The 26,983-nt window shown below is 40.7% G+C and overlaps 3 protein-coding genes across 8 annotated transcripts; 1 reads left to right on the top strand and 2 right to left on the bottom strand.

The window, feature by feature from the left end:
* Positions 1-279: 279 nt before the first annotated feature.
* e2f3 (E2F transcription factor 3) lies at positions 280-8,725 on the bottom strand. 4 transcript variants are annotated; one of them, XM_037092369.1, is made up of 7 exons: positions 7,234-7,387; positions 6,708-6,819; positions 5,097-5,337; positions 4,624-4,752; positions 4,302-4,416; positions 3,478-3,664; positions 280-1,018 (listed from the first exon to the last, which is right to left on the bottom strand). In XM_037092369.1, exons 2-7 carry the CDS (start codon positions 6,736-6,738, stop codon positions 993-995), a joined length of 729 nt encoding a protein of 242 aa, XP_036948264.1. In that variant the 5' UTR covers positions 6,739-6,819; positions 7,234-7,387; the 3' UTR covers positions 280-992. The 4 variants fall into 4 exon arrangements, with proteins under 4 accessions (XP_036948264.1, XP_036948262.1, XP_036948263.1 ...); XM_037092367.1 differs by lacking the exons at positions 280-1,018; positions 7,234-7,387 and adding exons at positions 2,550-3,359; positions 8,380-8,725; XM_037092368.1 differs by lacking the exons at positions 280-1,018; positions 7,234-7,387 and adding exons at positions 2,550-3,359; positions 8,327-8,725.
* maco1a (macoilin 1a) lies at positions 7,933-26,787 on the top strand. Of its 3 annotated transcripts, none has more exons than XM_037092363.1 (11): positions 7,933-8,040; positions 13,625-13,766; positions 14,482-14,608; positions 14,768-14,891; positions 15,028-15,206; positions 16,848-17,385; positions 17,503-17,661; positions 20,684-20,866; positions 21,013-21,133; positions 21,477-21,651; positions 24,575-24,777. In XM_037092363.1, the coding sequence occupies exons 1-11, from the start codon at positions 7,979-7,981 to the stop codon at positions 24,775-24,777; spliced, it is 2,013 nt and encodes a 670-aa protein (XP_036948258.1). In that variant the 5' UTR covers positions 7,933-7,978. The 3 variants fall into 3 exon arrangements, with proteins under 3 accessions (XP_036948258.1, XP_036948257.1, XP_036948256.1); XM_037092362.1 differs by lacking the exon at positions 7,933-8,040 and adding an exon at positions 12,027-12,248 and having other exon boundaries at positions 16,851-17,385; XM_037092361.1 differs by lacking the exon at positions 7,933-8,040 and adding an exon at positions 12,169-12,248 and having other exon boundaries at positions 24,575-26,787.
* On the bottom strand, positions 9,089-12,014 carry srfbp1 (serum response factor binding protein 1). Its single transcript, XM_037092364.1, has 3 exons — positions 11,873-12,014; positions 10,896-11,351; positions 9,089-10,741 (listed from the first exon to the last, which is right to left on the bottom strand). The coding sequence occupies exons 2-3, from the start codon at positions 11,349-11,351 to the stop codon at positions 9,473-9,475; spliced, it is 1,725 nt and encodes a 574-aa protein (XP_036948259.1). The 5' UTR covers positions 11,873-12,014; the 3' UTR covers positions 9,089-9,472.
* Positions 26,788-26,983: the final 196 nt, after the last annotated feature.

Below are 26,983 nucleotides of genomic sequence, written 5' to 3' on the forward strand. Positions count from 1 at the left end.
AATGTTAAATGAGTAAAAAACATTTGGCAGTTAATGAAACATTTCCTCTGCTTGGCTGAATAATTTGCTTCTCTTCTTGTCAAACTAAGACAAAAGTCTAATTTTCAGGGTTCCTATTTAAAAAAAAAAAAAAAAAAAAAACAACAGGCAAAGCAATCCCCCACCTTCTCACACAGCCAATCACAGCTGGTGAAAACAATGCCTGCTAAACGGTTACTAAACATATTTATGTATGATGACTGGTCAAAGATCTAGCGTTTCCTTTCGGAGATCAATATGTTTAGAGTACTGGAAAATGTTTTATTATGAGAACCAATAAGATTGTCATTAAACATGCAGGTCGCAATAAAACTACTCATTACTCTAAAACATATAAACAATTATAAATGCCTTTATGGGTAATTGGTTTGCTGTGAAATGCTTTTCAAAGTAACAGTCGTAGCAATTATTGTAGTGCTATAAATGTGGTAATAAGTTGATAATAAATTATGTACAGTAAAAGCTTACATAACCCAATGTTTCCATTTATTTCAGTCCGTTACTGTACTTCCTTTCACCAGTACGGAACATTTTAGCTACATAAAAGCCATTGAGCCCTCAAGGTCTTCTGCTTCACAACCGTGAATAAAAGTACAGATATGGTGTATAGTACTTGATACACCAAGTGGTTTGTCTAGTAAAAAATGAATCTGTGAGGTATACAATGGGAAAACCCGACACATAGCTCTAAACAGATTTGAAAGAAAATACCATTACAAGTCTAGATAAGACCTTGGTTTGATGTTTTTCAGAATTTTCACCTTCAGTGTATAATTTTGATTAACGTTACTCATGACCCCTCTCACCACCAACAGATCAAAGTCCAGAAGACTTCCAGAATGTTCAAACTTCCTACAGTTCATGGCACCCTGATACTAAAGCTGGAAAATGTCCGAGCAGACTACCCTGGTATGCGGCTAAACAGGATCATGCTGGGCCAGTTGAAGCTAGTCTTAAACTTCAAGGTGTTGTTCAGCTCCTGGCGGTGGAATTTAGTTGTTCAGGACAGAGATTCAGGTCCAACCGAAATAAGATGAAAAACAAAGTGAGAAGAACAAAGGTGGCATTGTTATTAATTCAAGAAAGATAAAGGCTTATTACCCACAGTAGTTTTACAGTTTTCTAAAACACTGACATTGGACTTCACTCATCTCAGATCTAGAATTCAAATTGACATTTCTTATTTCCATGTCCTTAATATACACTGAACTCCTTGCGCCACATTTTTCTAGTGGTCAAAATAATGTCAACATTTTAGCACAAGTTACAACGAAGCACCTCTCTCTCCATTAAATACCTGTGATGTACAAATTATGCATGCCGCCCTGCTCCAAAAAGGAACATCACATAGTTTTTCCCAAAACGGGCTTTTCAAAAGCTACTTAGAAACGGATAGTAAACAGTCACTGTGTGATCGAGAAGTGACAGTTTGTTGTTGTTTTTATACAGCAAAGAAAAGGCAAGTCTGCTTTTAGTTGTTTAGTATATTATCAGTTCCAGGCATCTAAACAGCTACGAGGGTGAAGAAAGGCTGTGTTACTGTACCTGCATGTTATAGGCCGAGATGTATGGACGATTAAAGAGGAAAGCTGATAGACAAACCACTCCGGACGGCATAAGATTTTTAGAAATTAAATGTCAAACTAAGGGCAACCGCATTAAAGAGAAAACTGTGAAGTGGAAAACTGAATTAATTCAATATATGGGCTGAGTATCAGCCATGAAGGGATCTATGGACATTTAGTTTGATGATGACGCTGTCTTCATTAATAAGAGTGGCGCTTGGTAATACATCAATATTATATTGTTTCCTGAAATGAAATCACACTTCTTCTCAGATTTTGGATACTGTTCAATCATCGTATGATACAAGGGTTTTCCCTTGACTTTTTCTGGTTTTCTTAACTTACCAGAATGTTGGCCTTATTTTAATACTAATATAATATACAATATAATATTTTGAGAACATTACCAAAAAACATCCCTACAAAATTATTATTTTATGTAATATCAATGGAGGTATTTGGTATATATATTATATATATATATATATATATATATATATATATATATATATATATATATATATATATAGATATATAGATATATAGATATATATAGATATAGATATAGATATAGATATAGATATATATAGATATATAGATATATAGATATAGATATAGATATAGATATAGATATATAGATATATAGGGTTAGGATTCATGAAGTGCTTTAAAGAGATTTCAAAATATGGAGATAGATATATTTTGGATCGCAACATTGGTCTAAAAACATTTTATTTTTGTGTCCAATGTCAGGTCATTAAGTCATGCCAGGCTGCCAACTCAGATTGTAGTACCACATAAATCCCTGGCCTTGCAAAATTGACAGCACTGAAATAAGCCTTGTACTCATTATTAGATGATACTCGGAGTATACATAACTGAATCTGCATGAAGTGATAAACAGCTGCATCAGTGCAGTCCTTCTAGCACAGCCAACATAATACATGAGGGTCACTACATTTTTAATGCTTTTAATCATCACTTCTTAAATGCTACACAAGTGTCCAAATCATCAGGCTTTGTTGAGAGTCCTCGGTGATCATGATGCAAAATATCCTCTATGATGACTTTCAACACCATCACTACAGGATGTTATGACATTCCTATTCAAGAGTAAGTCCTGAGTTGAGACGTAAAGAAGAAGGGCACTTAGGAAGGAAACACAGGTGTAACCGATTAAGGGTCTGAGACAAAGTGTCGAACAACATCCAGGTCAGTCAAAGACAATAAGGAATCCATAAAAGCATCTCGCTCTGTCTTTCCAATGTACAGCTCTTCCAACGCCAATGTGATGGGTTTGGATAACCTCCCCCCTGATACTTGAGAGTCAGTAAATCCCAGTTGCATCGTCCACGAGACGCAAATGTAACATATAAAAAAGGAAAATAAAAAAAAAAAAAGCTCATTCTGTTATTGTATCCACTTTGGACACATATGGCCAATGCCTCCAAAACTACTGCATTTCCAAATTGGCATTTCAGACTGGCATATCCAGGGGCAACTGGTCCAGGTCAACAGAGGAGAAGAGGTCAGTGATGCCCTCATCCTCAGTCAGGCTCAGGAGGTATTCCTTGCCATCCACAGAGAAGGCCATAGGCGGAGCGAGAGTTACAAAGCTCTGTTGATCTTCAGAGGGGGTACGGAGGGAGGTAGGCATGGGGGGAAAATTGTTGATGGTAGCCGGTGATGAGTGTTGTGTCCGCTCAAGTGGCGGGTTCGAGATACTATTGATTCCAGAAGTAGGCTTAGCGTTGTCTGGAAAGATTAAGGAATTGTTGATGAGGAAACATGGGGCAAGAAAAAAAAAGATCTAAAGCAAAATGGACAAAAGAAGGGTAAGAAATTCTTCCTCCTCTTCTAAAGAAAGACTCACCTTTGGAAGACACCTGGACGAAGGACGAGTAAGGCAAGAAGGGTGCCGAGCCGTTCCTGTTGGTGGACGGGTAGAAGTGGCTGTCCTTGGATAGACAGTCGTCTGTGGCTTCCATAGGGATTGGTTCTTCAGAGCAGAGGAACACCTCGATGGGCCCCTGTGTGCTGCTGAGGTGGACCTGGAGGCTCTGGGCACAGAATAAGTAGAGTGCTTTTATGAGATGGTCTTTGATTATAAGCCTACAACGGACACATACAGTGTTATGAGAAGATGCAGAGAGGAAGAAAATTAAATTTTTGGCAATAGCAGTGGGTGAAATATATCGATTCATATAAGAATCAAGATTCTTGTCACCCACGATTCAGAATCTGTTCACAATTGTTCAAATGGGTTTTTTTTACTTAATAACTGGATTACTTTTGTGATTACTTTTTATGCCAGCAACAGACATAACATAATGTAACCAGATTGGAGCAGTGGTCGGCTGTAACAAACGAGACCAGCTGACAACCGCTACCAAACAAACACCGCAGCATTCAACGCGTTAAACTCTGTGGTGAAGAAAAGAAAAACCCTGCTCCTGATCAGCGCCTTGTTTAATGGATCCCCTTCCTTACTAACTAGAGAGGCTGCTCTCACTGCTGGACTTTAATAACACAGCAGAGCACCCTCTCTTATTTTGTTGTCCACATACACGCATGCATGCTTTCAAACTGATTAATTAATTCATGAAAAGGATGCAGGTCGTTTATCTTAATTTCTTGATATTGACAGATTTCTAACAAGAAAGAAATGTTATTATCATATTATGTAGAAAGATTTACCTCTTCTGGGTGTGGCACCTCCAGTTTTGTCTCCACGGGGGCTTTGATCACGATCACAGTCTGCTCTTTAAAGCTGGGAATCCCTTGGACATCCTCGTAAGTCAAGTAGGCAAATGTGATCCTCAAGGTTAGGGAACATACTCTACCTAGACTGGTGTTTGTGTACAGCTGGGGATAAACTCAATGACAAAAACTCCGAGCTCACATCCTAAGATACACATTCAATAAATGGTCCAATCCACACCAAGACACAAAAGCTGTTGGTTTGGATTGAATCATTTTCACATTATACTTAGGGCTTTACTCACAAGCAAAAGGATATCTCTGATGCCCGTTCTCACACATCTGGTGAACCTGCCGCGTACAGCTTTGGATCAACTCATCCAGCTTCTTCTCCTCCTCCTCGAGAGCCTTCAGCTCGACATCTATAAGTCCGGTCAGATGACCGCCCCTGTGCACACACATCCGGCAGCGGCACAGGATTAACTCCAGATCAAACTTCAGACATCGAACTGAACCTTAAACTCTAACTCTGAATAGGAGAAGTAGTAAGAACTAGGAGAAACAATAACATTAACTGTACACATAACATAGGTAGTGTTAATGGCAGTTTAACCTGCTGTTACCTGCCAGCCTTAAATTAGATCTTTTAAATTGACTTTAACTTGTTAAGTTTGTTTCTTAAATAAAAAATATATCTCAACAAAGCATACTGACAAAGCAGACGCAAATATAATGTGTAGATCTGAGCTGAGCAACACTGTTACACTACATGTTACATCCTCTCATACTTACAACCACTCGATGGTGTTCTTAGACTTCTTTTTGATGAGCTGGATTCCTTCCAGGACATTGGTGACGTCGTAGACACGCCTCTTAGGGGCACCAAGCTCCTGAGCGACTGTGTTTAGGTCCAACACACCATCAGCGGTGCGCATCATCATCTCTGCAAAACGCCGTGTCAAGCGACCGAGTGAGGTGTCAAGGCGCGACCTGTCAAACAGGGCCTTGCGTGCTATGGGACTGGAGGCGGGAGCTGGAAAAAGGGGTGAAGATTGATAGAGTTTAAAATTTGTGTTTAAATTTGAGTTTAAATATGTCACATTGTAGTGTGCTTATTTTGACTTGGAATGGATGCAGGGAGAGTCCTTAGGCCTTACACTACGATACAATCTAACAAAATCAAAATGCTTTTCCCATGTCATAGGACATTTGGTACTCTTTCATCATCATAAATCCATTTTAAACTGGATGTGAGAGTGCATTGCCAAAGAAATTTGGAAAATAGACTTTAGAAAAAGTTACTTAAATTAATAACAGAAACCATGTTTCAAAAGTCCATCAAGGGGACTGAGTTTCACTGGCAATATGGCTCTGAAGGATGAAAAAGAGAGTATAAGGGGGACCTCGAGGAAGTCTGATGAACTGAGGAAGAATGCAGAAGAACGGTGCAGACTGAATCCTGGTTCAGACCATAACAGATGTTGTGGTGATAGCACCAGTTCTCCCATTTATCTCTAGTGTTGGTGGTGTGGGAGGAAGCAATGTTAAAAGATGTTGTACTGCAGTGAACAGCGATCACAACAGCTAGTCAACTTTAATTGTTTTTAAAACCTTTTACACAAAATGTATAAATCAACCCCAAGAAATTAGTCTACTATAGTATTCGTAATTGAAGTTATTCATGTTCTCTTAAGGGAGCTAGTTGACATGGCGTGTTTGGTGTCTGGGTGAATCAGATACCGTCATGGGGCCAAAAAGGGCATATGTGCAAACATTTAGAGGTCTGCAAAACTGCTCTGAGTTGCCTCAAAAAACACTGTGCTGCCAGGAGACTGCCACAGCAGGGGAGGAGAAATCCTCTGCAAACTTGCTGCCACTGGAAAAAGCCTGTCTGGAGAGTGGTGCTCCTCCGATGGGTGCCAGAAACCAGGAGAAATGCAGTCAGAGGTCACAGAGTGGTGTGATAGTTTCCCCGTTGGGTTCTGCAACACCACTGCACAACCCCGCCAGCCCAAATCATCGCAATGTCTGATTTGGTCTGAAGCAAGCCAAATGGCAAACTCTGGGAAGCTTCCAATGGATTACAAATACTCAAAAACAACTGTGAAGAGGATGTTGCACATGTACACACAGTGCCAAATCACAAACTAGCTCACCAGGCCATTAAACTCAGTTTGTGCCATTGGATATGTATATGTTAAACACCAGCAAAGACCACTTATGACATTGTAAGTTATCATCATTCATTTGAGTATGTGTGTTGAACAAAATAAGAGTGTGCCCCATCATCGTTTGAGGGTTTGTCACACAAAAAAAATATTTAAGTACAGGCTAGTATCTACGTCTTCTATCACCCAGCACTGAAACATTCAATACAAGAAACCCTACAGCACAGAGTCTCACCCCTTCCTCCACTTTGAGACTGAGAGGACATCGGCTTCTTGGCTTTGGCAGGCCCACCACCATCCTGAAGGTCCTGGGGGTCACTGGCTTCCAGCTCCAGCCTTCTTTTTGCCTGAGTGAGAGAAAGCATACTTAATCACAACGGTCATGCAACTTTGACTTTTAGTTTGCAGCTATCTCATTGAACCCTGTGGCTCACAGGGCAGCCATCTTGGGCAGCAATACAGTATTAACTTGTCAAGAATCCATTGTATTCACTTGTGCCTTGAGCAACATGTAACCAGAAGTAATGCATTAGCCTCTTCGTGGAATATTAAGTTAATTCTGTCAGCTGGAGCTGGTTATTCGTCGTTTTAGAGGACTGTTATTACCTGGGGGTTGGGATATAAGCTAGCTTCCCTCACCAGTGTGTTTAGCTCGCTGGAGCAACACCTCCCCATCCCCCTCCCATGCTCACCAGAGGCCCTGAACAGTAGTTCGCTTCAGGCAGACATGAACACATTACAGATTACAGTCACCTCCTTACCAGTGTATTCCCTGAGAAAAGCGGCAGTTAAAAGGCGCTGTCAGCGTATGCTAAACCCGAAGACCAAAGTGTGCAAAAGTATGTTCCGACAAGGCGCGGTGTGATGCCTCAGCCAAAGGTACATCAAGAGGAAAGTTACCGGAAATACAGAAATGTAGCCGTAGAGTCAAACATTTACCATCACCAAAATAAGAGCACGCCATCATACATTTGCCCCTACTTGAACAACTATGATTACACAAATCAGGGAATTTGGATGGAACATAATTATATGCATAGCATAGCGTTTAAAGACAGTAGTATGGGGCGAAGATTTAGTTGTCAATGTACGAATAAACATTAATACGGACTTATCCACAGTATAATTCCAGAAAATACAGAACCTATACCACAGCTAAAGCTTTGGGTTTGATTAAAGGAAAAACGTTTGATTTGATGATTGATTTTACATTAGCAAAATTTATTAATATGAAATGTTCCCAACAAAAGACATCATCCACATGAAAATCTACACTTATATCAGGGGTTGTAATTCACACATGAATGTCAAACGCCCTTTCCAAACCCGCTTATACAAGGCAGCTAGTATTTTTACCACATTATAACAGATGCAGTACAGTATATTTTGAATAACAATCTGCCTTTATTTTGAAGACAACATGAGTACTTCCGCCAACATCCAATGAAAACCTCACGCACTTCACGCAGCTAACTTAAGTTGCATTTTGAGTTACGAACAGCGCTAATGTCAGAGAAAAAACAAAAACAAAAAACACTGGCCTTGCGTGTCACCGGGTGGCTTATTCGGTAAACCATGCAAACACGCCGTCCTAGATTCAATAACATGTCACCAGGCATACAACATGTTGTTTTTAAAAAAATGAACCGATCACGAGGGACAAGCCCGGTAAGGAAGCTAAATGATAAACTCGCCCAGATGTGTCGTAAAGCTAATGGGGCTAACGTTCAACACTTGGAACGTGAGCTACACGAACTGTTTGGATCCACATAAAATAGGCGATGTTATGTGAAATTAAAATGGACGTGTGCGGTTCGGGATTTTACCCAGCGACCACCTAGCATGTTGACATACCGTGTATATCCAACTTGACCCAGCTCCACTACAACCTTTTCCCTTGACGTTACCTGAGCGGGCTTGGATTCTTGCCCAGTCCCGGTTGTGAGGAGCCCGGGGAGTGTGCTGTACTTCAGACAGTCACTCAGCTCGGGGGGATAGACCTCCACTTTGACGGTCCTGCCCAGGGTACACTGAGTACTTCTGGTCCGGAAGGCGTGCTATTCTCGAAACACCCTGCGTGAATCTCGACAGAGGTCTCCCGGACACAGGGAACCTTTCCACTCATCTTGTGATTCCACCGCATGCACAGTGTGTAACAGCCTGTATCCATCCACATCCTGTTTATCACTTTTCTTAATAACGCAGTAAATGTATACATTTATTATACGTGCGAGACTCAGTTTCCCCGCTACACTTTTAAAGCAGATTAGCATGTGAATTACTATTGGTCGTCAAGGCGTAAAGGGCACCGTGTACGTGTGACGTAGTGGTAGCCGACCAATGGCTACAGAGCTCTGCAACGAAGTAGATAATTTTACAAAATAAACAGTAAAATAGGGAATAATGTTAATGTATGTGCTGCTTTTACAATTTTAAAAATGAAGCAACATATAGCAACGATTTAATTATGTTTTTCTCGATACAAAGGCATCAAAATACATCAAAACCATAGCTGTAATAAAAACGTTGTATTGTGTATGGTCAGACAATTGTGACAGACAGGTACCAAGAACAGTGAAACTCATTTGGTTGAATGTCTAACCCTGCAGAATATAATCAATATGCATGTGTTCAACCAAACATAATTTCAGAACATATGCACAACACAATAACTGAAGCTTTCAGACAAAGCAGTTCAATTGTGTAAAGGTTAAATCATTAAAATAACAATATTTATCATTTCTTAAAGAACTGCCATCATTACAAATATTTTGACAACACATTTCTATTGATGCTTTATACAAAAACCTGCAGGTTTTGGTCTTTTCCCAGCCATAAGAATAAACATGCAGTTCATTCATCAAAACTCATCACTGATCTATTCAGAGATCACAACAGAAAGAAATGGTAAACCTTTACAAAGCACAATAATCACCCCTATATGGCGTGTAAGACACCTGACCAAAGGTAGTTAGCATTAGTGAACACGCAGGAAACAGTTCAGTCATCATCATCAAATTTAATCTTCTTCCCCTGGAAAGCCAGGATTTGTCCTTGCTGCTCCTTCCTTTTTTTACTGGCTTCCCAGGATGGATGCAGTGCTTGCTGTGGTGCCTGATGGGAAAAGACACTTCCGCCCCTGCCTCGTCCCCTCCCTCTACCAAAAGAGGAAAAGCCCTTCTCTGATGACTCTGGCTTGCTGTACTTGGACCCTGAATTTCTGTCTGCTCCCTTCTCCTGCTTTTGAAACTTGGATTGCTGACTAAAATCTCTATTTAGACCACCTCCACCTCTTCCGCCTCTAAATTTATCCCCATCTCTCCCTCTGCCTGAACCCCTGCCCCCACCAGGCTTAGACGCAGAGAGAGAAGAATAAAACACAGACTGATGCGAGGTAGCTTTGGACTTAAGCCTAGACTCAAGCTCATCAAGTTTACTCTGGAGCTCGTCTGTTGGGCCGACTTTAACTTCAGGCACTTTCTCCTCTTCTACACCTTTCTTCTTCTTCTTCTTGAATTTGCTCACTTTTCCAACAAAGAAGTCATCCTCGTCGCTCTCCTCTGACTGAGAGGACTGCTTGTGGAAACGTTCCTCGGTGCTGTCATCAAAGTACTCTTTCTCTTCATCTGATGACTCCACATCACTCTCGTCTTCATCTGTATCATTATTCTGAAGCACTTCAGGTGCAGGCTTAAGACTGGGCTTCTTTTCTGCATCTTTACTTTGAGGTTTGTTTTTCACAATGTCCTTTACTGTACTTTTTACTACAGCTGGTCTTACATTTTTGGGCTTGGACTGCATTTCTTTCCTCTCATCATCAGCAGTAACAGCCAAATGGGCTGCTTTGACCATTTCCTTTTCAGGTTGAGCAATAGTTGCATCCATAGTGTCTATAGGAATACAGTCTCCTCCCTCGCTTTGAATGATTTCCTTTTCCCCCTTTATAATGTCTTCCTCATCTTTCTCACTTTTTCTTTCCACTCTTTTGTCAGGAGATTGTGAAGTCGACCCAACATCTTTAATTTGCACATTTTCAGCCTTATTTTGCACCTTTTCGGCTTTATTTTCCACCTTTACTCTCTCTACCAGCTTTCCACCCTTCATCCGCTCATTTTTGAATGCTTTCACAGCATTTTTAATGTCCTGGATCTTCTTGTTGAACTGGGGGTGGGTGGCGATGCGTGCAATGGCCCGGTCGGACATAGTGGATTTGGGGTTTTTACATTCCTTTTCAAAGTTGAAATCCCTCTGCATCGCTGTCTTTGTCACCTGGCAACGGGTAAATAGATTATCGAATCAGAAAAAAGTGTCTCACCTTTTTGAAAAAGAATCATAAATTTCAGATTTGAAAATTTGCACTGAAATATATTACAGAATAATAGTCCAAAAATGATGAATACACAGATTTAATTAGACAACTTACCAGGTCTGGTGATAGCGCCTTGATGGCATGGATCTCCTCCAGCAGTCTGGCAGCTCTCCTCTGATTCCTCTCAATCTCCGTGTCCTTCCCCTTCTTCTTCTTCAGGGCGCCCATCTGTCGCGTCAGCTTCCTGATGATCAAAGCCCTCACCCTCTTCACCTCTTTCCTCATCCTCACCACCTCATTGTTGAGGTTCAGGCAATCATCTGGCCTTTTCTCCTTGGGTTTTGCAAACGGCGGAATTTTTCTCCCAATTTTATTTGCGGGCTGTGGAGCTGGTACCTCTTCTGCCTTTTCCGGAGCATCTCTAACTTCCTGTTCTTCATCATCTCCATTTTTCTCTTCATTGCCAGAAACATCATCTCCTCCTTCGTCTTCAATTTCTTCTTTCTCTTCTTCCTCCTTCTCCATTTCCTCAGCAGATGGCTCCATTTTCTCTACCTTGTCCATCATCATCTGTTGAAACATATACCCATGATAGATCGGTAATTGGATGTTGTCCTCACTGGGGACAACCACATTAAACAACAAAAGCAAAAAAAAAACAAAAAAAAAAACCACGACATGAATGTAAATGCACTGCGTTTTCACTCTTAATGAGAGATGCTCATTTAAAACGTGTAACTGCTTTATGTCTTTCAGTGTTTTAATCACTGTAGACCTGGTCCCATTTGTTACCCAAACCTCCCCAACATGCATTGGTATTACACCACAAACATCTTTGTCGAACTTATATTTATATCTAGATGTGGTAATGAACTCGCTGCTGAGTAGGCTTGAGGAAAAATACATTTTTGATAAGAGAGCAGAAAAATGCCTGACCAAGTTTGCCAAACAAACGTGGAGTCAGCATGGATAAGTTTTAACACGTAATATCGTGTGTGGACGCCTAATTTGTGCACCAGTGGCGTACACATAACAAACGGTAGCTTATATAGCAGCACAGCCTCTATATATGCGGTTATTGACACACTTACCGTCCGGGAACGAATATTAAATATTTAAAACTCAGAGAAACGTCTCGACTCGTTGGAGGCCGCCATGTTTCCTACGCCACTGACGGCGTCATGACGTCAAGTGCAAGCAAGGGGACGCAGCGTGTCGTGAAAAGGGGAGGGCCTTCCGCGGACTGTTTTTATTTATTTCTTTGTTTCATGTGCATAAAACAACAACAATGGTGGATAACTGAAGAAGTGTGAAAATTAGGATGAGCGAATGACATTTCCAGTTCCAGCTACCAGACCGATATCTCAAGTGAATCAACAGGGGGAGGATGAAGCGGCGCAATGCGGACTGCAGCAAACTCCGACGGCCGTTAAAACGGAACCGAATCCCCGAGGGTATATATAGCAGGTACAAAAAAGGGGCTGGAGGGACGTTATTGTATAACAATGGCGCCTCGCTGCATATGTCAAGACGGGGCTGCCAGCTTGTGCTACATTCATATTTCAGCACGCTTTGGTCAGGAGCCACAGCAGGAGCTAACTGAACATGCCCGCGTATTGTTAAAATTATCGGCCTAACGTTGCTTGGAAGGCATCTCGTGCGTGATTTGTGCCCGACTAGGTAACGTTTCTTTTCATTCAAATTCTGGCTGTGTAAAAAATGAATGCTGGCCGACTGACTCTGTGGGAATTAAGTAATTATTGTAACACATTCTGCACGATGTAAATACCTCCTCGGCTAAAACAAAGATAGCATGAACCTGTTAGAATAATGAAGCTTTAGCTCGAGCTGACAGCAGCAGTGTCTGGAGCGCTTCTTCTGAAGTCCGGGGTGATGCTATGGCGGGGGTCTCACCTGTGCTTTGTTTGGCAGAGGTCTGAACCTTGAATGCGCCGATTAAAACATTACCTGGAAAGCAGTTGGGTTCAACTGGGACACGCAAAGCGCACGTCTTAGGCATACTTAAGGAGATGCAGTATCAAAATAGCAGGCTGTTTTTCTGTAGATATAGATTGATTGATTGATTGATTGATTGATTGATTGATTGATTGATTGATTGATTGATGGCGAGCCAGAAAAAAAAGAAACCAGCTGTGCTTTAAAAAACATGTCCAGACATCTCCCTGTATGGATATACTCTCCCTTTCTCTCTGCGTCGCTTTCTAGCTACCTCTCTCTGCCCCTCTCTTCTACTGTTTTTAAACCATAATTATCTTAGTCAATTAATTTCATAATAGAAACACACTAGTGGGAATATTCAGATTTGTACTCATGCTCTTGGTTGAACTGTAGACTTGACCTAGAAGGTGCTGTATGTAGCTTTAATCTTTTTTTTTTTTTTCGCCTAAACAAAATAAATATACAAACTATCTTTGACCTTAAAGGGCAACACAGTTTCATACTGTTTTACTTTGTTTATGTGTGGTGGACCCTGCCACATTTCTAGCTTCACACAGTGTTCTAGGGACCTTATTTTCAGATTGTTTATTCACTTATGAATATGTATTATTATTTCATTTATATTGTGATATCATTTCTGAGTTAAGTGAATTTGTTCTCCAAAACTACAATTTAATCTGCCGTATAATCTAGTAAGACCTTGAGGGGATGCGGCCTAGATGTCGTTCTTATAAACATTAGACTGTTGTATAAACCTGACGCTTGTCCTGATACCATCTAAATCCACTGTATAAACCCTGTTCAGCATCATCTCTTTGTCATGTACTCGTGTCATCCATGTTTATTTCCCAATCTTAATTTCTTTATCTTGTCCCCTCCCGCAGCACATTCCTGTACCTGAAGTTCCTGGTGGTGTGGGTGTTAGTTCTGCTGGCCGACTTCGTGCTGGAGTTCAGGTTTGAGTACCTGTGGCCCTTCTGGCTTTTCATACGAAGTGTCTACGACTCCTTCAGATATCAGGGACTGGTAAGAGCCTGTTTGTATGATCCTGAACCCCTCTCTGCCTTTACATTAACATTAAACACCATGTCATTTTAGAGAAGAAATTTAAAAAAAATGAATTTTAATATTTTCAATATTAATGAGGGAATAGTAAAAAGTCTGCAATATTTATTTTTCGAAATCTTATTAAAGAAGCTGTTTTCAGAGGAATGTAAGGTCCCCAGAACACTGTTTGCAGCTAGAAAGGTGGCAGGGTCCGCCAAATATGAACAAAGTTACATGGTATGAAAGTTATTTGTCCTATAACATCAGTTTGTTTAATCCATTTAAGAGAGTTTGCTTTTTTAAGTTTGTTAAGGCATTAAAAATCAGTCAATGAAAATCAATGATAAGAATTTCTTCGCAAAACTACCTAGTTTAATAATAATAAATTGCATTATTACCCAACCTATAGCCACTGGAATGTTCATGTGGTAGCAAAGAAGCATTCAAATAAGGTCGGATAAAGGTTGTTAGGTGGTATCATACTTGTCAAAACTTGATGGTTGGAAAATATGAGGTTTTTGACTGTGTTGTTAATGCACATATTAATGTGTAAGTGTGACTGGGCTATACTTGTGCATACATGCCTCTACATTAATGCATATGTGTATACACATGTTTTCCATACTGAAACTACTGTATTGCTGCACCACAGTCAAGGCGTGTTTAATTGTCTGTCTCTATCTCCTACGCTTAGGCGTTCTCTGTCTTCTTCGTATGTGTGGCGTTTACGTCAGACATCATCTGCCTCCTTTTCATCCCCGTCCAATGGCTGTTTTTCGCTGCCAGCACCTACGTATGGGTCCAGTATGTCTGGCACACAGGTTAGTCCAAGTTTTCTGCCGACTGATTTTTATCTCTGCCAGCCACACAGACACTTTCACCTCAAAGACTCTGTGCACAAGAAATTCACCGCTGCCAAGTTTCTTCAAGAGTGTTGATTTATTTATTTTTTATTTGCCTCGTCTTTTACTTTCACACAGAGAGAGGAGTCTGTCTACCCACTGTGTCGCTGTGGATCCTATTTGTGTACATCGAGGCTGCCATACGGTTCAAAGATCTGAAGAACTTTCATGTAGACCTTTGTCGACCCTTTGCTGCTCACTGGTAAATGGCATTGTGCCTTTTGTCAAACCTTTTGTCAGGAACAAAGTGCTTTTTTTATAGTGCCCTTTTTATAGTTAATGGCTTACAATATAGGGATACTCATCTTTAAAAAGCTGTGTCTCTCTTCACCACCCAGTATCGGCTATCCAGTGGTGACTCTGGGTTTTGGCTTTAAGAGCTACGTAAGCTACAAGATGCGACTGAGGAAACAGAAGGAAGTGCAAAAGGAGAACGAATTCTACATGCAGCTTCTACAGCAGGCTTTACCTCCAGAGCAACAGATGCTGCAGAGACAAGAGAGGGAGGCAGAAGAGGGTAAGACATTCCCACAAGAGAAAAACAAATTTTAAAATAAATTATCAAATTAAAACACAATAGACTGAACCAAAAATGAAAATAGGAATGGTCCATTGTAACTGTATTGTCAGGACACCTATGAGAGGGGAACAAGGGTGCAAATATTACCAGATGAACAAGCAGTGTGTTACTTAACCAGTTCAGTGGCTGACTGTGTCTAGGCCCATACAATCAAAACCACTTACTGTGACCTCCGTTATACCATATAGTTAATGTAACTTTGTTTAAACAAAAAGCCTCATAAACGTAGAATACCTGACAGAGCAGCTGTACTGGATTGCACTAGGTTTTATAGAGAAGATGTACCTGATGGTGTCGGAAGAGAGTATTTATTTGTCTACCTTTTTTATATCCAATATAATGTAGATTATCAAAGAGAAGGTTTGACCTAAAATCAAGAACACATCCGTCTTTTGAATATAATGGAAGAATATGGCACCTGGCTGGTGGTGCTCACCAGAAATTACATTTGAAAGATTCAATAGAAGTCTATAAAAAATAATGACCCAGATTATCGAGGTGAAAAAATACGTATTCATGATTTTGCGGTGAACTGTCCATTTACCGTTGCCTTCTAGGGCTGCCCCTTAAAAGTCTGATAATGATATGACTGAAAAAGGCCCAGCGCTGACTCACATTTTGTCAGTCGAATCATTGCACCCTTGATTTTTTTAGCTGCGTCATTGAACACAGAACAGTGCAGGAGCAACAGGACAGCAGGCCATAGACAGAGTCTCAAAATGACCACAAACCACAAAACTATCTACTGAAGTGGAGAGGGGTGAAACACAGGGCAGCACAACTCCATTCTTTTTGCTCCAGTGATGACTGTCAGAAAAGTCACTTAAACTTCTTTTGAACCAGATGGTGGTACGTCCTCCACTACTGCTGTCAACTGTGCTTGACACTTTGGATCCATGGTGCGCTTGAATTTTGTCGCTGAACATTTAGAGGGGTGCACACTTTTACTTTTTTCAAAATGTTTGGTAATCTGATATTCTCACAAGAGTCACATCTAGGCTGATGTAGATTTGACTGACAATATTCTGCTTTGGTTACAGCCCTGTTGCTTCCATATCTATAGTTCTGTTGATATGGTGTGGACCAATGGGGGAAAAAATCAACAACTGCAGAACTGAGAGGAGAATTATGATGGCTTACAGACTGTCAAGTAACTCATTAACCAGATGGTTGTAGTGATCTCATCCTGCAGGGCTACATGGAGCAGCTTGGGAAAACTCATGTTGCCCTTTACTTAACCTTATGTGTTTATTTTTCTTTGGTGTCACAAACAGCTCTTGAAGCAACAGATTTCCTAGTAATAGCTTTTATGATTGTGTTAAGATCACATCTATTATCAGAAATCCTGTGTTCGGTGTGTGTAATCCTTGCTTTCACACCACAAATGAACCGTACCAGAGCACGCTCAGAAGCGGACTGGGACCCACCTTTTTCAAGCAGTCACACCAGCCCAATTAACCAAATTCAAAAGGCCATCACCCAGTCTGTTTTTTTTTTTTTTTTATTTGGGATTTGCTTAATTCTGTCCAGTGTCTTTTCATGTGTCTTCTAACACTGCCTGTATTTGCTCTCTTTCAGCAGCTTTAGCTAAAGGGATCTCAGAGGTAGAGCCCTCAGTAATATCGCAAAACGGAGCACCTCCTGGAAAGAAAAGCACCACAGTCCCATTACCAGAACTGGAGTACCGGGAAAAAGGAAAGGACAGTACTGGAAAAGAACGTGAGGGCAAAAAACAAAACACAGTTGGAATCAATAACAACAGTATTATACACGCACTGGACTCCAAACTACAGGAAACAGAGTACATAGAGAACTACGCCGGGGCAAAGAGACTGAATAACGACCTGGCAGGAGAAAACACACACGCCGAAACCAACACACACTCTACTTCTAAAGAGGAAATGGGGGGCAAGAACTACAAAAACGCCAGCGGAGGCGGGGGCAACATTTCCAACTTGTCTCCGCGGAATCACAGCTCTTCAAATGGCAGCGTGCCGCCAGGTTCCTCAACCAGTAAGAGTGAGAAGAAGCAAAAGGGGGCAGGGAAGGGGCAGAAGGACCCAGTGGAGAACTGCATCCCCAACAACCAGCTGGGCAAGCCCGATGCTCTCGTACGGTAAGACACCCACTGTTCACCCCTTTCAAATACCCACTCCTTGTTTGCCTGTGTTGATGTGGTGTCCTGTAGCGGCCTTTTGATAATGCCATGGCCCTCTCTTTTTCCTCCGTAAAGGCTGGAGCAGGATGTAAAGCGTCTCAAGGCAGATCTTCAGGCCAACAGGCAGTTGGAGTCAGAACTGCGTAGTCAGCTTTCCTCTCTGAGCAGCCAGGACCGCAGCCTTCGCTCAGAGCTTGGCCAGCTCCGCCAGGACAACGAGCTGCTACAGAACAAGTGGGTGCATGTACAGTAACCCAGACAATGAAGTTGTTACGCAATAAATATAATTTCCTCGACAGTATGGTGAGGTAGGGAGCTGGTTAGTTAAGGGGTGAAAACAAAAAACAAACGAAGAGCAAAGTACTGGCTTTTGGAGGGTTTTGTGGGTGTATTCAAAAACATGATCTCCACAGTGCATCGAAGTAGAACAGCAGTAGCTTTGGTAATGTATTTTCATCCCCTCTTCATTTTTCTGTCCTGTACAAGCATGAATTGTTCCTGGCATAATGTTCATGTAGATGTATGGCTTTTGAGTGAACCAGATAATGACAAACCACCCACAGGGGCTTACAAACTACCACCACGACAGCATGTGACGTCACATCACATCATGTTAAAAAGTACCACTGTAAGAAGCGTCCCAGAGCGGCTACGCTGAAGAGATTCACAAATGTAAAAGCGCTGTGTAAAACAGAAGAAGATTTTCTCTGCAATCCACTGTCGCCCATTTCACAGAATCAAAAGTACAAAGTGTCCCAGAATCAAATCTGAATTTTGCTCAGTATTTCAATACCACACAGGAGAAATGTCACATAGCCTGGTATACCTGACTGAAACAGAGTCACAATACTGGAATTTGTAAAATGACAAAATGCAATACACTGTTGGATACCACAGGGGAAAAAATGGCATACTGTGGCACTGAGCGCAGACAGATTTAGATTTTAAATAAAGATATATATGACCAGGCTTGTGTACTGTGTGTAAAGCACAACAGCTTTTAAGACAAATTAAGAATTACAGATGAGTTGGAGGAGGCAGGCCCATGTGGACACTGCAGCTGTGTGTGCGTGTGTGTGTGCACGTGTTACATCAGAAACGAGAGAGTGAGAAAGCACAGCTGGTATCAAGATCAATGCTGTGGAATATGAGTATTGAGACAGCTTAAAATAATCAGTACCGATATTCATCATATTTTTTAGCAGCCCTAGTAGAAAATACTGCCAGGTCTGTGGCCACAGTGTGTAGTTTTTTGTACAGCGTCTTGCTGGCAGACACAGAGGGGAAGAGGAGAGGGCGTACAGGTGACAGGAAGGGAACTGAAATGAAATATTGTCTAAGATGAAACATTATCCTGTTGAACTCCTACAATATGAGTCATCTGCAAAAACAGAAAAATTGCGCTACAGCATTCTGCACTGTTGCAGCCATCCTTGATAATCTCAGAGGAATTTTGTTTACCACAACAGTCGTAGAGATAGTTTTCATTTCAATCTGAAATAATCGGAGTGGTTTTAATGTAAATGAGAGTATTTTTAAAGGTGTCATCCCGCTTCAATCGAAGCACGCGTAAATTTGTCGAATAGCCTCTGAAACCCCCCACACACACCCTGCCAACCGCATAAACTGAAAAATGAAACTCTGGCAAGCATGCCCCACTTCACACCATGATAAGTCAGTTGTGTGGAGGAAAAATACTTTGGCTTCTTCATGCAACTACTTCTATCCACTATGAATGCCTTCGAGGAAAGACTACACAGGAGTTCAGCACATGTACGAACACATTTTTAACATGATACCGTCAAACACAACTGACTGAATCACCTGACAAATCAGGAGTCAGCAGTTGTGCCCCCCTCACTTGTGACTGAGAGCACTGTTATAAGCTCAGCTACCATTCATAGTGTGTTACTTCCTTCTTGAAAAACGAGCAAAAAAAGTCACAGAGAATCATGATATCTCAATTTTGGCTGAACGCATTGCACAAACTACTGTGTTTGAAGCACAGGGGGTTTAAAAGCAGCAAGTCTTTGACCTTTATCTCTGTAAGTTACTCATAGGTCATGTAACAACTGAACCTGTCTCCCTCTCCAGAGGTCTCTGACTAAGCCTGGGTACACAAACATTGCTTTCTCTGCGAGTGTAATGATCTGTTTTCAGTGACCAAACTTAAAGGTTAAACCTTTTAAATCTGAGGTGTATTCACAAACATTATCATAGGATTTTACTTAGAGATATAATGACAGTAAAGGGGCGGAGAAAAAATTCAAATAAATGCCACATCCACAAATACAGTAGATGACAGTATACTGTCAGACCTGTTACCAGCATCCGTCCAGATTGATCTGATCACAAGTGGACATCTTTAAGTACATTCTTTTAGCAGTGAGTTAGCACACTGAAGGACCACCTACTCAACTGATGTCTAACAAGAAGCCACAACAACAGGCAGAATGGATTACACACTGCCTGATTTCCATGAGGTTCACTGTAATGTATATAATGGGCTCTCTTAAGCTGCCAATGTTGGCAGCAGACATTTGTGAATACACTGTCTGTTTCAATTAACCATTGCATTAGTAACCGTGATATCTCAGGCTCCCTTACAAATAATGTGATTTTAAGAGTTGCTGAACAGCTACGGTCAATTCTGAATCATTCATGTATTGTTGTACATTTGGCCTTAAATTCAATATATATATATATTTTTTATTTCATTATAAAACAGCATTGCTGTACCAGCCTGTCCGTGTCTGTGTCTAAAACGCTTCCTACATACAAACTAAAATTATGACAAAAGACAATGTTGAATTTTACAAATAAAAAAAAAATAGCTAAATTTTATGAGTTGTTAGGAAAATCTTTTCAATTCAGTGAAATACTGGCTATGGAGAAAACTATTTGAGCCTTCTTGTTAATTCACAAAACTTTATACACAAATATCACATCTCTTCTGTTTTTCAAGTGATTATCATGTTTATATGCATCTAGGGCAGGAAAGTTTGGTGTAATCACAAGAGGTGACCTTACTTTCCTCAAGGTGTATGTTAATGCCAGGTGTGAAAGGACGGTCTTGAGGTGTCCTCTTGTTATCAGATCACTCAGGACAGATGTTGACTGCTACAATGTGGGAGTTTGATAATTAGAAAACCTTAATCTTGTCTAAGAAAATAACCTGAATTTTTAACATTTCTCTGAGCCCGTGTGTTCATCTCATGATCCAGCCAGGTTGACTGTGATCTTCTCCTCTCTTTAGGCTCCACAGTGCCGTCCAGGCCAAGCAGAAAGATAAGCAGACCATCTCCCAGCTGGAGAAGAGGCTAAAGGCTGAGCAGGAGGCCCGTGCCCTCGCTGAGAAACAGCTGGCTGAGGAGAGAAAGAGGAAGAAGATGGAAGAGGCCACTGCTGCCAGAGCGGTAGCATTAGCTGCTGCAACCAGGTATCATGATCTGATTATCTAACCCAGCTTTGTGTTGTCAATATGAACTTAAAATTTGAACAGTAGGAATCCCTAAATATCAATACAGGTGTTGCAATGTCTTTCTGGCTCTTCACGAGTTGTTCTTTTTCTCTACTGTCCAATAGAGTGGAGTCCACTGACTCTCTGCGTGGTCGCATCAGAGAGCTGGAGACAGAGTGTAAGAAGCTCAGCATGGACATGAAACTTAAGGAGGAGCAGATAAGGGATCTGGAGGGCAAGTGTCAGGTGAGAAGGAATAACTCATCTGATAAGAAAACAATTATAGTTAAAGATAAACAGGCTGTAGAATAGATTATCTAAGTGCTGTGGAGCTGTAAATATGCTCTCATCTGCCATCAAAAAGCTGCTGCAGTACTTGACTTTGAAACAAACACGATCACTTCTCTCAAATTATATGCCACTTAAGTTTGAGTAATTGATGTAATTAAATGAATAGCCCCCCTGTGCCTTTGGAGAGCATCAGACATTTAGCTCAGTTACAGCTTTGTTTAGAAAATAAGACCATTTAGTTGCAGTGTTTATCTGTTTTTCTCATTCATTTTCCTTTTCCTGTCCTGCCAATTTACAGGAGCTGCGGAAGTATAAAGAGAATGAGAAGGACACAGAGGTGTTGATGTCAGCACTGTCAGCCATGCAGGAGAAGACCCAGCACCTGGAGAACAGCCTGAGTGCTGAGACCAGGATCAAACTGGACCTCTTCTCTGCACTGGGGGACGCCAAGAGACAGCTGGAGATAGCACAAGGTAGCTGTTGGCTGGAGGGCTGTGACGTTACTTTTGGTTATCGGTAACTCATTATGCATAGCTCTTGATGGGAGCAACAAATGATGTAATAGAGGAGAGGTTAAAAAAAAATAACTTTTCTTAGTTATACAGGCAGTGACCAGAAGGTGAAATTGTTCATCCATAAATGATGACGAGAAGGCAATAAGAACAGTTTGCAGTTGTTAAGCTTAGAGGCAACATCATCATCAAGTCAGCAGATAGTGGAATATTAAAAAGCCACAAGAACAAATAAGCAGCGACTGAGACTACACCAGACCCTACCATAACTATTTCCAACCTTGCACTCTAACCAGGTGTGACCTAGTGTCTGTGCATAATCATTTATGCTTTGGAAATTGAAACAATTAGCCAGAGCCATTACCACCCCACCACAAAGCCACAAACACTGCAGCACTAATTGTGTTTCTGTTTGATAGCTTGCTGGCGGCATCTTACAGTGGCTTCTTCCTGTGTGCCTTTCTGGCTGTTGTCAGTGCCACAGACCCACAGTATTAAATGATTACTATGCAACACTTTAACCCAGCACATCTGAATGTTTACAGCAGAGATCTCATATCTGCTAGTTTTTATTAATGTCATAAAACATTTTATGATTTTTTTTTTTAGAAGTCAGAGTGTATTTTATTAAATTCAAACAGACCAGCACCTCCAACAGTTACATTCAAGCCAGCAATTCAAACACAGCATATTACTACTACAGCATACTGTAACACTTAAAGATGACTATGTATCATCTCATCTCACCCTAGATATTCACACATTTCTCTTAAAAACTCAATAGTGAAATGTAGACCGTATGTACATAAGTATGTTGAAGTTTAGATAAAGTATTGGGAGTGTGATTGCACCTCATGTTTCTGTCCAAAACCGAGAGTCCAACAGAGTAGCCTGACTTGAACATGCCAGGCCAAAGTTGTTACCGTTGTTATAGCTTACCCTGATCACAGACAAGTACAGAGTAAGTAACAAATAGCCTCTGTGTTATGTTTAAAGCCTTGTCATGTAAATGACACACCATCACTTAACAGACATGTAGTTCAAACAAATACAATGGATCAAACACTTATTATTACTTGTTTTTACGATAGATAGATAGATAGATAGATAGATAGATAGATAGATAGATAGATAGATAGATAGATTTTTTTTTTAAAAAATGCTGAGGTATCGAGGAGTAAAGGTAAGTGGAACATGAGGTGTAAGAGGATGCAGTTTTAGTCACTGAAATAATTTAAAGTGCAAAAATGATTTGTGTGTTATAGAGAGTCTGATGGCACCAGGAAAAAAACAATTTCCTGTGCTGTTCTTTAGGCAGTGGGGTTGAATGAGTCTGTTGCTGAAGCTGCTCTTAAGCTTGTTCAGAGTTTTGTGGAGAGGATGAGAGGCATTGTCCATGACTGCCAGCAGTTTTGCCAGCATCCTGTCCTCTGCCACCTCCTCCAGGGTGACATGGCCAACCCTGGAGGAGGTGGCGGTGGACAGGATGCTGGCAAAACTATATTTTCAGTAAAATAACTTGAAAGAAACAATATGAACTGAGGTGACGAGCTCAACCGTGGGTCCCAACAGGTTTGGGTCGAGTCTCCATGCTCTAATTAGAAATGGGAAATTCAGATCTTTCTATTTTGCTGTTTTAATAATAAAAGATAAAAATGTGATGTGCTTAGTGTTTTACTTATAATGTTGATATCACTACAGTTCCTGAGGAAAATCTTTTAAAATCCAGAGCTGTGGTACATGAAACACTCTACTGTTGTCATTATACTGTGGAGGTAATGTAACTGTAATGGGCCTTTTTTTCCCAGCAGACACTCTGACTTGTCATGGTGAGAAAAGTACTGGTGACATGAATCTCCTTAATGATGGCTCAGCTCCATTCAGTGGGCAGTTGGTTCTAATATGATTAGCTATTGCCTGCTGTGAGCTGTCAAATAAGCTCTAAAATGGGATAGCAGTGTAGCAGTCTATTAGTAGCTAACACTATTAGTATTAGCTAGCAAGTTAGCTAATAGTAGCTCTGTCTTACAGTGAAGTATGTGGTGGAGAAGGATGTCAAAATTGTGTGTACTTTTTCAGTACCATGTGTTTTAAAAACTGAACTGAAATATCTTCTTTTTTCATCTATGAATTTTAAATATCCTTTTGCTGTGTTACTATAAGAGGTTTTGAGTTTTGTTTGCTTAAACTGGTATTGTATGAAGGTTTCAAATTATGGTAATGTGGCAGCCTTGCTAAGAAGTAGCAGATTCTGAGCTTCTATTAAAGTCTATTTGCACATTGTGTAGGCCATTGATCAGATCAGACTACCTTTTTAAAAATATTGAACACCATTTTTTTGTGCTGACTTTCTCTACTTAAATGCCTGCCTCCACTCACATTACTAAAGCTCTATCTTGGTTGTTTACTGCCTTATATCAGTATCTGCGACAAGTTGGTCAAGCGTTATAAACCAAGATAAAGCATGTTATGCATACTGCCCATCCCTGTGACAGCTAGGCTTCCAATAATTATTTTCAGTGTTGATTAGTCTGCATGTGACTTTCTCGATTAATTGATATGTCAAAAAAAAGGTTGAAAAATGTTGATTAGTGTTCCCCAAGGCCAAGATGAAGTCGTTCAATGTTTTGTTTGGTCCACAGCCTAAAGATAACTAGTTAACAGTTTTTTCTGCTGATGATACATTTTTAAGTTTACGACTAATTGATTAATCATTGCTGCTTTAATGCCAGCATATAGGAAGGAGCCTCCTAAACCCTCCTAGTTTGGAAAGTCATAAATCTGTCAAGGATTCAATTTGCAAGGACACTTCAGAACAAATGTCCCCCTTATTCCGCCCTCCATGCTGTTACACGAACGTCTCTGTTTCCTTGGTCTCCTCCAGGCCAGATCCACCAGAGGGAGCAGGAGATCGCAGAGCTGAAGCAGAAGATAGCAGAGGTGATGGCGGTGATGCCCAGCCTGTCCTACTCCTCGGACGGCAGCAACCTCAGCCCTGTCACCCCGCACTACTCCTCCAAGTTCATGGACAATAGTCCCTCGTCCTTGGACCCCAACGCCTCAGTCTACCAGCCCCTCAAAAAGTGACTGTGACACCCACACTTTTGTCAGACAGAACTTTGTTTATTTCTTTATCTTGGTGAAGCTCTCAGTTTCAGTTTTGGGTTATTTTTGGTTTTGATTTGTTTACCAGCCCCCGACAGTTTTTGCACTCTAACAGACACATAATGACACACACAGTGCACACAACCCCTCCTTACATGTGCTTATTTGGCTCCCTTTTTTTGGTTCTATTATGAGAACTATTATTTTGATGGGGTTGTGTACAATATGAGTTCCTTATTTTTTGATGTTGAGTTTTGGGATTTAGCCATTAGACAGAGTGATCTGTTTGAAGGGGGAGAAAGGAACACACAGTTTGTCGGCCCAGCGTCTACAGAAGAGCCATCGTGCATCGCTTCGTGTTAGTCTTCTTTTGGTGTCAGTATGAGCTCCCCTCACAGCCATATTTTCTTCTCTAGTGAACTGATACCCAGACTTTTCTTTTCAAATACAATTGGCTTTCTTTTTCGTGATGGTTAATATCAAGGCAAGAAGACGTGTTTTCAGTTCAGATCGGAGTCTGAATCTCACCTGTAAAGTAAAGCCCTGTGAGAGATATGTGAATGTAAAACTGTTCATGTTTTGCTATCACCATTAACTTAAATCAGTGATTGTTTGTTTTGTAATGTTTCAGTTTGGTTATGACAATGTGATATTGGACAGTTAGTTTGCTGTTTTCTTCGGATATTCCAATACGATTTGTTCTCTTAGTGCTGGAACAGTAAAGTCTCCAGGATTATCAGTAAGTGAATGAAGCAGATGTATTGCCGTCCTCAAAAAAAAAAAAAAATTCCACTGCTAGATTTGACCTGGCACTGCCAAAATATCGCATTAACGTCCACCTGTTTGCTGCAGACGCCTCTCCTCTCCCTATGGACCAAATTAGAACCCATTAGGACATATCGTTCACTGGATTTAATGATGTCGAGGTAACCGGTCGTTACCATTATTTGCAGATTTTACAGTGCCTTGCAGTTTGTCTTTTTAAGATGCAAAAACCACATACTCTGCAATCCTTGGATCTAAAAGCATCAAGCCTCAAAGCCGCGTTTCTCTCTCCAATGCTGATTTACCTGGTTTTCCTTCAAGATTTCTCACATTCTTACAACATTTCAGTATTCAAAGACCGAACAGTGTCACCATAGACACATTCAGTGTTTATTTTTCCAACAAATTGTTCACAATTTTTGCAGACTTAAAAAGGGAATACATTACACTGGACATGGTGCATGTCATTTCATGGTGACACAGTCTTGGTATGCCAAACACCAACCAAACTGATTGTCTATTATCGTGCCCGACAGTTGGCATTTAGTTGTTTACAACAATGTACATTAACATACTGAGGAATGTTTTCTTTGTTTATTTCATTTCAGTTCTTAAGTGCCAAGTGTTGATGTTCAGTTTCCATCCATACTTTGGTCGATGTAGCTAGCATAATGTTTGCAGACGAGGAGTGCTGTTGTTTTCTTTCCCGTCATTAGAACGTATTCAGGCGGTGTTGTGTTTACAAGGTTCTGAGCTGATCATCACGAGGCAGCAGTTGGTCAGTTGGACTGATTGTGTTAATTCACACATTTAATTTATTTGTTACAGACTTTTGTTGAGTGGCATCTCCTTGATATTTCCCATCATGTTCAGTTGATTTCCTATATTTTCTACCAGGAAGGATTCTGTGAATGTGTTGTGTTGGGAAAAGGTTACCCCCAAACCATTTGACCATGTCGTGCTGTCATGTTGCCTACCTGGGGAAAAAAAAAAAAAAAGTATTTTTCGTGGATCGCTCTGGTGTTGTGAATTCAATTCTCAAGTTGCTTTTCTAAGTTTGTGTAGAAGGAAGAAGGTTTTAAAAAAAAAGTGCTTTGTTTTATCTTTTCATTGTTCCACTATGTTTATTTTCTTGAACCAAAGTGATGGTGGCTGTGTCACACTGTTCACTTTGGCCATCACTATTAAAGAAAGTCTTGCTGGTGGCAATGCAAGCTGTTAAGTCTGCTTGTGTGTGTCATGATCTGTGTGTCCAGTTTTCCTTTTTATGCTTACAAGAAGCCAGACTTTTTTAACACAAAATCAACCATGGGATGGTGTGGTCCACAACATATGGGATGTGAGAACAGTGAAAGTTGGAGGAAAAATTAAATGACATTTAATTACAAACAAATTCTACTTTAAAGCTGCAATATGTTTTACT

This window comes from Acanthopagrus latus, chromosome 3 (genome assembly GCF_904848185.1).
Source record: "Acanthopagrus latus isolate v.2019 chromosome 3, fAcaLat1.1, whole genome shotgun sequence".
NCBI classification, from domain to species: Eukaryota; Metazoa; Chordata; class Actinopteri; order Spariformes; family Sparidae; genus Acanthopagrus; species Acanthopagrus latus.